General features: G+C 44.1%; 1 protein-coding gene across 3 annotated transcripts in view; it reads right to left on the minus strand.

The window, feature by feature from the left end:
- The window catches only part of KIF15 (kinesin family member 15), a 71,939-nt gene that overhangs the window by 12,381 nt on the left and 47,333 nt on the right, over positions 1-12,225 (minus strand). For all 3 annotated transcript variants that reach the window (XR_014304593.1, XM_082705769.1, XM_082705770.1), the window contains 9 exons: positions 12,072-12,179; positions 11,538-11,643; positions 10,250-10,415; positions 7,643-7,793; positions 7,349-7,434; positions 6,319-6,388; positions 5,836-5,922; positions 5,064-5,168; positions 3,632-3,754 (listed from right to left, as the gene is read on the minus strand). Coding sequence is in view for 2 of the 3 variants with exons in the window: in XM_082705769.1 (XP_082561895.1) it covers positions 3,632-3,754; positions 5,064-5,168; positions 5,836-5,922; positions 6,319-6,388; positions 7,349-7,434; positions 7,643-7,793; positions 10,250-10,415; positions 11,538-11,643; positions 12,072-12,179 (1,002 nt within the window). In the remaining variant the exon portion in view is untranslated. The remainder of the gene's footprint in view (positions 1-3,631; positions 3,755-5,063; positions 5,169-5,835; positions 5,923-6,318; positions 6,389-7,348; positions 7,435-7,642; positions 7,794-10,249; positions 10,416-11,537; positions 11,644-12,071; positions 12,180-12,225) is intronic.

Here is a 12,225-nt window from a genome sequence, read left to right on the forward strand (position 1 = left end):
TCTCTACCTTACCTGCTGTCTGACCAACTGACTCTAGTCGTTTATACACTGGAAGGTAAGAGCTGTAAAGATGAGGGGTACCTGGGTGGCTCACTTGGTTAAGAGACTGCCTTCAGCTCAGATTATGATCCTGAAGTCCCGGGATCAAGTCCCGAGTTGGGAATCCCTGCTCAGTGGGGAGTCTGCTTCTCCCTCTGACCCTCCCCATTCCCATGCTCTCCCTCTCCTTCTCTCTCTCTCTCAAAAACAAACAAACAAAACACCATAAAATAAAATAAAATCTTAAAAAAAAAAAAAAAAAAAAAAAGATGACTGCCCCTCCACCAGTTGGGGGAGGGCATGGGCAGTCCCCAGACACTGAGACATGGTCATAGGCCATCGCAGTTTCGGGGGAGTAGCATGATGGGAAGGAGCAGGAAGAATTGGGAGTCCTGTGGGTTGTGTACATAATCCCTATGTACAAAGCATGCAGTCCCTTCCAGGTTAAGAGCAGATCTGCTTACTCTAACTTTCCAAATGTGCATGTTATGTGTACATATGTATATTAACTTATATAACTACATATGAATTAACATGTACAGTTTAGAGAATACACATATAGGATATATGTTATATACATGTCACATACGAGAGTAATGTATATGTGTGTACATATGTAAATATGACAAGTGTACGTGGAAAAAAGGTGGATATATCAGGTACATGTGCACATAGATGTACTACACTTTTCCATGTATTCACTCTTCTATTTTTTTTTTCTTAAAGATTTTTATTTATTTGACACACAGAGAGAGAGAGATCACAAGCAGGTAGAGAGGGGAAAGCAGGCTTCCCACCGAGCAGAGAGCCCGATGTGGGAACTGATCCCTGAGATCATGACCCGAGCCGAAGGCAGAGGCTCAACCCACTGAGCCTCCCAGGCGCCCCTGCAAGCTCTGTAATTCGAGGTTTTTTTTACTTTAGCAAGGTTTATTCCTCCCGGGGGAGCAGGTCATGCACCTTCCCGTCTCCCTTTCCCCGCAGGGGTGTGTCTATCCTTTTGTGCATCTTCGGACTCCTAAGAGCTCTTGTATGGATTAAGGCAAGGACCCCTTTGTCCTCAGGTGTAAATACTTCAGCTAATGAAGCCGGGAGATTCGGAAAGAGGGGATGTGACTGACTGTGGGGTGAGTTCCACTCGAGTCTAAGATACTTCAATATGTAGAGTCACCCTTTCTTTAAGGAAGGAAGAGAAAGAGAGACACAAGGAGCCAAAGGGAGTAAGGAAGGGCTTTTCGGTGAGTCATACTGAGCGCACACCATGCAGCTACCCCCACTCACACAGCCGGGCTCCCCTTCTCACTCTGGTGACAGGCAGTGGCCAACGGAAGATTTAGTCCCCATTGTCTACTCTGTACAAGACCTTTGGGTGTGGCTTTTGTGTGCCAACTTTTCTTTTCTTTTAAATTTTTCTCTCTCTTTCTTTTTTTAGTTGACCCTGTGTATGAACTTTTCAACTAGCCTCCTAAAACCACTGCCAGCTCCCGAGGACTGAGCACTCACGAGCTGCCTGGCAGTGGCCTCAGCGCTCTCCGCGTATGACCCCGTCTCATCTTCTCCTCTTACGCACGAGGCAGTATTTGGTATCTCTGCTCCAGGGATGTGATGAATGAGGCACAGAGGGAAATGTAACTTTCACAGGGTCACAGAGCCAGGATGCAGACTCCCAAGCAGTCCAACTCCACAGCCCGTGCCCTCACCAGCTTATTACTTGTCTTATCTTCCTTTGACCTGGATTTCACCTGCCTGTTTCATTGTATTTATTCTTTTAAAGATTTAATTTATTTATTTGACAGAGAGAAAGAAAGAGCAGAAGTAGGGAGACAGAGAGAGAGGGAGAAGCAGGCTCCCTGCTCAGGGAGCCCAATGTGGGGCTCGATCCCAGGACCCTGGGATCATGACCTGAGCCGAAGGCAGTGGCTTAACAGACTGAGCCACTCAGGCGCCCCAACCTGCCTGTTTCAATCTCCTTGCATTGTATGTGCATTAGCAGCTGCAAGTCCCTTCTGGGGTACAGGAGGATATAAGTACAAATTACTGGGTATATGGGCTTTGGATATCTACCCCCACCGGTCCTCAAAGCTCAAAACTAGTGTATGCAAAATGTATTTCACTAACTTGCCCTAGGCTCTATTAGTCCAACCCAGGGGTACACAGAACCATCTTCAGCCACCGTGGCTGGAGACCTCGGTGCCCACTCTGATAGCTCCTGCCACCACAGCACCCTTCCTACGGACATCAGCAACTGTCAGCAGTACTTAGGAGGCACAGCTCAGTTTTAGCTCGGCCCTCTATCCCCACCAGCACTTCTGGGCCTGATTCCTACAGCTTTGGTCTGGGCTAAAGTCTATCCCGCCCTGGCCCGGGCCTTATCGCCTTTGGCCTGACCTAAATTCTATGCCACCCTAGTTTCCTAAAAGATACAGCCGACACTTGAGGCCCTCCGTGATAGACTCCCCGCCTCCAGCCGGACATGCCCCACCGCCCCCCGTGCTGGAGATGCTCCAACTCCACAAACCCCCACAGCTGCCAAGCTTCCCTCCCCCAGCCAAGTTTTGCAAAAAATCTTATCTCCTCTGGGAAGTGTTCTGGAATTCTCCAAGCATCAACACTTCCTTCCTTCCCTTCCTGTGCTCCCAGGTCATTGATTACATCTAAATACATCTAACTCTTAAGCTAGATGGCATGTTTGGAGGTAGGTAACAGTGTTTCAGTCATTCCTCTGTTCCCAAATGCCAGGCAAGGATGTACGGTAGGTGGGCTCAATAGATATCTAGTGAGGTTTTTTTCATGGATAGCATAGTTTAGCAAGAAAACTTTATTTTTCTTCTCTTTTTTTGGTTTTCTAAAGATGTTATTTATTTATTTGACAGAGAGAGCGAGCGAGCACAAGTCGGGGGGCTGGAAAGAAGGAGAGGGAGAAGACAGCCCGCTGAGCAAGGAGCCTAATGTGGGCGGGGCTCGATCCCAGGATGCTGGGATCATGACCTGAGTTGAAGGCAGCCGCTTAAGGACTGAACCACCCAGGTGCCCCGAAAACTTAATTTCCAAAGCAACCACAGAGCAATATACTCAGTGGGTTACCATCCATGTAAAAAAAGGAAAACTAAATGTATATGAGACTTGCCTAAAATATCTCTGGAAGCATACATGAAAGATATGCTGCTTTACATAATTTGAATTTTGAACCATGTGACAGTACGGCTTAATACTAAAAAAGAAAAATTTATGCTTACAACTACTTTAACAAAAACACAAGAGGCAAGCCTGAGGTTAACCTGTTACCCAGCTCTTTCCCTGCTCCCTGCTGCCGCCACCCCTACCAAGGACACACAGCTTTGCTCCCCTTCGGGAAGAGGGTCAGTTCTAGGAGCTTTCCAGGTGTCAGCACAAATGAGTGAAAATCAATCAACTGGGTAAAATAGAACAATTTTAATGTTACCTGTTAAAGGCCTAACCCTAGGGAAAATGTCTCTATGACTTATTCCTTTAAAAAGCTCTCTAGTTTTTTACGAATAACCTCCCCACACACATGCACATATAGACATCAACGAGTGAAGAAGCAAAAAAGTCAGGGTGTGTCAACATCTACCTCTATGTCCTCAGAGAGGATTCTCAGTCTCAGGGCTTCTTTCAGATCCAGAATCTCCACTTCCTGTTTCTTAATCAACACGTTGCACTCGTCCTTTTCAGCCAAAGCAGAGTTATATTTGCACTGCAAAAAGAAACTTATGATACAAAGAGCTATCTGCTTTACTATGTATATATATATATATATATATTTCCCCCCTAAGATTTTATTTATTTATTTGAGAGAAAGGAAGAGCAGAAGCAGTGGGAGGAGGTGAGCGAGAGGGACAGACTGACTCCCGCTGAGCAGGGAGCCAGACACGGGGCTCGATCCCAGGACCCTGAGATTACCCCCAAAGGCACAAGGCAGATGGTTGACTGAGCCACCCAGGCGCCCCTATTGTGCTTATTTTTAGATGAAAATAACAAGAAGAGGGCTCCTGGATGGCTTAGTAGGTTAAAGCCTCTGCCTTCGGCTCGGGTCATAGTCCCAGGGTCCTGGGATCAAGCCCCGAGATGGGCTCTCTGCTCAACGGGAAGCCTGCTTCCTCCTCTCTCTCTCTCTGCCTGCCTCTCCACCTATGTGATCTTTCTCTCTGTCAAATAAATGGATAAAATCTTTAAAAAATAATAATAATAATAACAAGAAGGAGTCAGAGCTCCAAGGTGATGATGAGATTACCACAAATCATTCAATAAGTACTTGTTGGATGAAGGGATGTGAAAAGACATCAAAAAGTCCAATAGCTACGTGAAAACACATCCAGGTTTTTGGTTTTGTTTTTGTATTTTTGGTAATCTCCACACCCACCGAGGAGCTCGAACTCACCACCCCAGGACCAAGAGTCCCAGGCTCCACTGATTGAGCCAGCTCAGCACCCTGTCTTATCACATTTTTATCAGGACACTGCCTTTTGCAAACAAATGTGGAGAATAGCAAGCTCCCTTTGTAGCAGACGAATGAGGAATGTGGACAAAAAACCGTCACCTTGACCTGACCTGAGGAGGAAGCACCAACATTCCCCCTAGATATGCGAAAGGGAAAGTAGTTACTTGACGAAAGTAGTTACTTGGGGGGGTCAAAAAGTCCAACAGTGGAAAAAAGTCACTATATATGAGCGTCTCTGAACTTAAAATGTGTCATTGTTTTTTCTTGAAGCAATTAAGGAACACCACATACCCTTCACTCCCACAGACCAGGGTCAGTCCCTTCCTCATGAACGGTTCCCACCTGGTACACACCGCTCCTGGGTCAGGGCAATCCAGGGCCATAGCCCATGGCGCCTCCCAGAGGGCCATAGTAAACTCTCTGCTGAGGGCTGCAAAGCCAAAAACCTGTGGAACTTGAGTAGCTCTGAACTGATTTGACCATAGAACTCGGTTTTCTGGTGAAGCGTTTGTTAAACTCTTGAGGAGTCTGTGAAGTGTGGTATCTCATTGGCGGCAGAACTTACACTTAAGTCCTTCAGTTCTTGCTTCAGGGTGTCTATGGTTTCGGTTTTCTCACAGACCGCTGCTCTCAGCTCCTGGACCTGGATCATGAGGTCAGCTACAACTTCCTGACAAGGACAGAAACAGCATCTTCATAACCAAAAACATTAAGGACATTAAGACAACAAATAGTTTGTCTTTCCTAATGACAATAAGAGAAATCAAATTTATTTTAGCAAAATATGTCACCTATATTATTATAAGGGATTTGACAGTTTGCATTACAGGACTCAGAACCAAGAAGAAAGGGTCCTACTAAAAGCATCCTAGTTAAAAGGGAAAGAATGTATTTCAGACACAGTACCATCAGAAGGGACAAAACGATTTGCTCTTGCAGTGACAGGGAGAATTAACTTAAATAGAAGATCTCCTTTTCTCTGGCAATCTCAGAAGATGAACAAGGCCTAAGTGTCTACGAAAAGCTAGCTGCCGGGCGCCTGGGTGGCTCAGTGGGTTAAGCCGCTGCCTTTGGCTCAGGTCATGATCCCAGCGTCCTGGGATCGAGTCCCACATCCGGCTCTCTGCTCAGCGGGGAGCCTGCTTCCTCCTCTCTCTCTGCCTGCCTCTCCATCTACTTGTGATTTCTGTCTGTCAAATAAATAAATAAAATCTTAAAAAAAAAAAAAAAAAAGAAAGAAAAGCTAGCTGCCAGTCACCCCAGAGGTAGGAGTCTGGACCATTAAGGCATCACTCATAAAGACAATGCTCAGGGATGCAGCTTGGGCCTCTGCCAACCTTGTCAGCATCTCTAGACTTCTCCAGAGAACGGATTAGTTTCTCCGTAGCACATAAACTCTCTTCCAGATTCTGTACTTTTGCCATCTGTGGGGGAAAAAAAATATTTTATTTATATTTTTAGAAAAAGAATTAAATCACAAAGTTAACCACACACACATAGGGGGAAAAAAAAAGGAGATGCAATCTGTTTTTCACATTATACAGTGTTCCCTAGGATAACACTCGAAAAGGAAAAGCTGGGTTAAAAGGCGATGATTTTGTGGGTTCCCTCTAGGGGACCACCAACAACGTATGATTATAGCTATTTTGGAATTAGAAAAACAAGAGTTCAAAAATAATACAACCAAGCAACAAGTCCTTTTTATTACCAATTTTCGACAGCTGGCAGCTGAAATCACGTTTCTAACACACCTCTTCTGACACCAGGAAGAGAAGAAGTTACAGACCTCCAGTGCTGGACTTAGAGCACAACTCACTCACCTGCTGCTCACACTTGGCCATCTCTTTCTGTTTCTCCTGACGCACGACCTCAAGGACTTCTAAGATTTCTCTGGAAGGAAAGAATGATCTTTTTTACTCATGACTTCTTCCAAGGGAAACAGGAACCCGTGTGTTGTACAGAAGAGATTGGATGAACCGCAAGGGAACTCTGTGTGGCACACACCTGGGGAGAGGTGGTATGTTCCAGCACGAGTCAGGCGTCTACCCGTTTCCTCAACGACTATTAAGGGAGATCCCATCTTTGTGCTATGAGTTTCTTTTTCTTCAGAGCACTTACGACTTGTGGACCTAAGCACTTGTTTATTACCTATCTCTCTCTGCTAGAATGTAAAACTCATGCGGACGGGGATATATTGCTTACTGTCTTACCTCTAAAGAAATGTTCTGGCATTTACCAGAATAGTGCCTGGTTTATTGGGAGATCACCTAGTATATGAGCAAAGACTAAACGTTAGCTGTCTCCCAACTAGGATGTATGCCCACTAGATGTATAAACCCCTGTATCCCCAGGCCTAGAGGATAATCTGAGTCATATTAAGAACTCTACAAGTATCTATTGAATAAACAAATGCAATTTCTTCTCACTCGAGTAATGATCATCCTATTGGCTGAGGCCAAGAGACTGACAGATATCACCAAGGGAAGAACTAAAGAGAGAGGGGGAAGACAGACAATGGCATTCACATGAAGAGATCAGGAGAAACAGAAGAGCTAGAAAAGAATAGTAGAGACAGAAATAAAAATCAGCCCCCCCCATTCCACTTACAAAATTACTGTGATTTATTTAGAGAAGGCCCTAAGTTCTGATTACCACCAACTGCTACTCGTTTCAAGCTTACTGAGTAAGTTTCTCTATTATACCCTCTTATACAAAAGAATCTGATATTCATTTTAGAATGGTTAAAAGATAACTTTACAGGGTAGTAGCAATAAAAAAAAAAATAACTCAAGTTAATGTTATAATAAACGATACTCCAGTCAACTAACAGAAAAGATAAATAACACTCACTTAGAACTGTTCTCTTTATCTTCTTCAAATTGTAATAATAATTTGTTATTGCGTTCTTTTTCTGCCTCAAAAAGCTCCACCAAATTCTAAAAGACAACAGTCATATCAGATTTTAAATAATTGTTACTAGCAACGTGTAGTCAACAAACACATCAAGTACCTTCTACGTTGGCAGGCACGAGGGGCCAGGACTGGAAGTTAGGAAAAAGTCAAAACAGGCCTTGCCCTGCACTCCAGGCAACAATCACACATCCAGGACAAAAGCACCAATAACCAATACCCTTCTTAACTTACATTCAGATCAGATTTCAGAGTTTCATTTTCTTTTTTGCAGTTTTGGAGGTTTTTTGAAAGTTGGTCAATTTCAAACTTCATTACTTCTTGTAAGTTGTCATAGGAATCCTGTAGGCAGGCTTTGCTCTCAAGAAGCTTTTCATTTTCTAATCTTTATCAGGAAAACATTTTTACAATGGTAAATATAAACAGTGAATGCAGCTCTGCTAGTCAGATTATCAGCAGTTCCAGTTCTCCCATCTACAGACCATTCCCAACTTACAGAAGCCCTGACAGGTCTAAATTCCTCGTGAACTTGTGTGGAGTGTCCACAGTGCACAAACACAGAAGACACACCGGATCCACAGAGCAGTGTGACGGGGATGGAAGAGATAGGGTGGGCATGTTAGCCTGTAGCTGTCTACCTCCTCATTCCTCCTTCCGTGGTCTCAAGTGGACAGGCAGAAATGATGGGCAGGTAGGATTACGCATTCATTTTAGGGGGTTCGGGACCGAACCCTCCCTCATGTAAGCTGGGGACTGGCCATTAAGCTGATAGCTCATCTCCATCTATTTATCACATATTCTCTCAACTCTAGGAAGATTTTAAAATGGCAAACCCGGCTTTGATTTGAACAAGAGAGTAAACCCCCTCAGACTCTCTTAAATCATATATTATTTCCTGCTTTCTAGGTTCTCACCCCCTCGTTCCTCTCCGCACAGGCTGTGATGCACCCAAACAGCCAGAGCTCAGCCAAGAACTTGTAAACAATGAACCTGACTTTGCACCATCCAAAACAGATGTCCCAGCTTACACATAGGTCATTAGACAAGCAGCAAGTTACAAAGTGGTATAAATCAGCTGCTAAGACAGACATACAGACAAGAGACAGGAGGGAGGGAGAATGTGTGTGTTTATGATACAAACTGTATATATAAAGCAGCCAAATGATTCAAGAAACACAGTGGAATCGTGCTATTTCATGTAGAGGCCTTCTCAGTGCCTGGAGAGCCACAGAGTACAAGCCGCCCACAGAGTGATGCACTTGGTGTCAAGCCTGAGACACTGAGAAAAATTAAGTTATATCTTATTTAAACAGTGTGGAAATGCTCCCGATTTTTAAGACAGAATTTAAGTACACAGTTCAGATACAGTGGCTTCTTAACATTTTAGATCTAGTTCAACTGACACAGAAACATGAGGAAATGAAAATCCAGTGAGATTAGTGACCTTTAAAAAAAAAAATCACAAAAAATTAATTTACAACAGAGTCAAGATGAGAGTCAGGGACTCAGATGTTAAAAACAAATGCCATGTGTCAGAAAAAATGACATCGCACCACAGATGACAAACGGCCACTTGCCAGAGCCTTGGTGTTGGAGAAAGAGCGCGGGCAGTGGAGGGCACGCTGCCTTGGCACACACCTCTGTCCTATGGGGAAGGAGTCATTCGCATGGCACGGATGGGATTTTCAGAGGATGCGAACAGATTTTTATAAGAACGCTCTCAATTTTGAGAATGCTATGTTCAACTTTTTTTTTTTTTTTTAATATTTTACTTATTTGACAGACAGAGACCACAAGTAGGCAGAGAGGCAGGCAGAGAGAGTGGGGGAAGAAGGCTCCCTGCTGAGCAGAGAGCCCAACTCAGGGCCCGATCCCAGGACCCTGGGATCATGACCTGAGCTGAAGACAGAGGCTTTAACCCACTGAGCCACCCAGGCGCCCCTATGCTCAACTTTTTAAAGCCACACCGGGCAGGCCCAGCAAAAACATGTCAACAGATGGATATGGTCTGCAGATCTCATGTTTTCTTCCTCTATTTTAATTCCTTATGTATGCAGATTGAAATCTTTGCCACGTATCTCACGCTCACGGTATCACATGTCAGATGTCCACTATTAAATTATGGCCACAGACCCATGAGATGGCATCAAAAACACAAAATGGTTTTACAAAAAGTTGAAATGAGCAAGAAAAAGAACAGTAAAAACAAACAACTTACATCTGTCACCCCTTTGTTTCAAGGTTACCAGCCCTGACTCCCACCAGCCTCTGGCGAGTCACTGTGAACAACAGTGACAGCTACTGATCCGGTCAGACTTGTACTACCCCTACCTCCAGGAATAGCGTACCTTTCCCTCTGGAAAAGGCTCATCACCTATGTTGGGCCTACGCCACTTCAAACCCTTGATGAGTGACTGGTCCATAAGCAGATGACTCCAGCAAGAGCAATTCTGATTTTCCCTGGGATTGATACATAGATTCTGGGCGAGAGAATTTCATTGCTGGGTGAGGCAATCTGTTCCCTGTCACGTAAAGGCGGGCCCTCAACAGCAGGACAGAATAAGGGCAACATAATGAGGCAGGCAGAGCAGGGATTGAGAGAGGGAGAGATAGAGACAGAGACAGACAGAGACAGAGACAACGTGCACTGACAATATCTTTTGAGACTCAATCTGGTTTGTTCCCGAAATCCAAATCACCTCTAGGCCTCCTCAGTATTGTGCGCCAGTAATTTACATTTTTGCTCAACTAGTTTGGGTTGGGTTTGCAGCACCTGCACGGCAAGCAGGCCTGGGCTGCAGGCCAACCAGGCAAGGGGACACCGTCACAGAACAACTCTACCTGACACTGTCCAGTTGTAGCTGCACGTGCGTGTGTCGGTCAGAAAGGCTACTCAGTTCCTTCTCCTGACTCTCTCTGAATGAACTGTACTCCAGTTTCACAGAAGACAGCTCCTTGTCTGCAGAATGAAGAACGACTCGCAGGTCATGCACCTCACTTTTCAAGACTAAAAAACAAACAAAACAAATACTCAACAGGTTTCTTTACATCCAAAAAAAATTTTTTTCAAACAGAGTAGGCAAATAAGTTCAAAGGGTATCTTCACACAAAGAGCAAAAACAAGTTGAAGAGACCAATTTTAAGTTAAGATGTTAAACAGCCAAGTGGTTGGTTCCGAGGAACATGGAGATTATTTCCTTCCCTCCCTCTTAGGATTTTTGATGCATTTCTATGAAAAAGGGAAGAGTTAACATCTGTCTCTGATTTGCAGGTCACCTGACTGTTCTATGCTTCTCCCGTGGCACATGCATGAAAACTCAACATAAGGGAAAGAAATCAAGAGACTTAGCATATTTTAAGTGACCTGATCTTACTTATTGAAAACTCCTTGGTAATATACTTCTCGAAATGGGTTAAATGCTTCTGGTCTTCTAAGGAAACTCCAACTGGAGGTAAAATTAGGTAACTCTTTAGAGCAAAGGAAACACAACAGCTGTCTTTTGTCGGCTCTATTATAAACTGCTGCAAACACTGATGATAGAAGAAATACACTGAAATAACTGGGAATCAAGTGATACTCCTACCTTTATGGATATGTACAAATATCTAATTTATGCTCTATTTTGTTACTATCAAAACATTAGTCATCTTATGATTTCAAGACACTTCATTTTCAAAGCAGTATTAAAACTTTCAGCCAACAGTTCAATCACTTGTTTGTGAGCTGTTCTGGTGCAAATTCCCCTTTATGATATATGACAATTACTTACCACTGTCATGCAGACTCAAGTCTGGTCACCTAATTAAAAACAAACAAAAGTACTAGGGTGCCTGGGTAGCTCAGCTCATGAGCCCAGGATCCTGGGATCAAGCCCTGCATCAGGCTCTCTGCTCAGCAGGGAGTCTGCTTCTCCACCCCCCACCCCCCGCCTGCCTCTCTGCCTACTTGTGATTTCTTTCTTTGTCAAATAAATAAAACCTTTTAAAAAAATAAAATAAAAAATAAAAAACAAAAGCAAACAAAAAAACAGGGGTACCAAAAACACAGGGGCAAGATTTATTCATAGGAATCAAAAGATACTGAGTTAATGGTATTCAGATCCCAAAGCTCCCACTTGTTCGAACTTACAGTCATTCTTAGTCTGAGTGTCCCGAAGCTGCATTTCAAGGGCATTCAACTGTGAGAGATGCTCTTGCTGCTGTCTGACCCAGTCAGTTCTTTCTGATGAGAAAAGCTTTGAGAAAAAGATAAATTTACTGGAAAAGGAACACTGGCATGCTAAGATACACTCCAAATCATTACCCATGCCTCTGTTTTAAAAATCTAGTTTAAGGTCTCTGATAGGAGAAAACTGGCCATTGTCATGAATTACAGTGAGGATGACCATCAAAGGGAAGGATCACTGTAAGTAAGCACCTGGGCCGTCCATCTTGTCTCATTCCGAGCAAACGACAAGGCGCCTCTGCGCTATCGACAATGGGAAGCTAGAATTCAGACTAGGGGTGTGTGTGTCATCCTCGGAGCAGTGTGTGAAGTGACACAATAAAGAATACAACTCAAATAAGCATTGACAAAGGCTCTGCCAAGTCACTTTCGTCTCGCGATACTGTCGCTTTGAGGGTCTGGCTCATGTGTTTCCTGGGGCCGTGCTCTGGGTCTTACCTCCTGCGACTGCAAGGAATGGTGTTCCAGTTTGTCAATGTGCTGCTGAAGCTTGACGTTCTTATGCTCTTCCTCATCCAGCTTCGCTTGAAGGGCAGTCATCTGCTCCTGCAGCAACACAAACACTTCTTAATGGAACTCTCAAACATTCCAC

Source organism: Mustela nivalis, assembly GCF_964662115.1.
Source record: "Mustela nivalis genome assembly, chromosome: 1".
Classification (NCBI taxonomy): Eukaryota; Metazoa; Chordata; class Mammalia; order Carnivora; family Mustelidae; genus Mustela; species Mustela nivalis.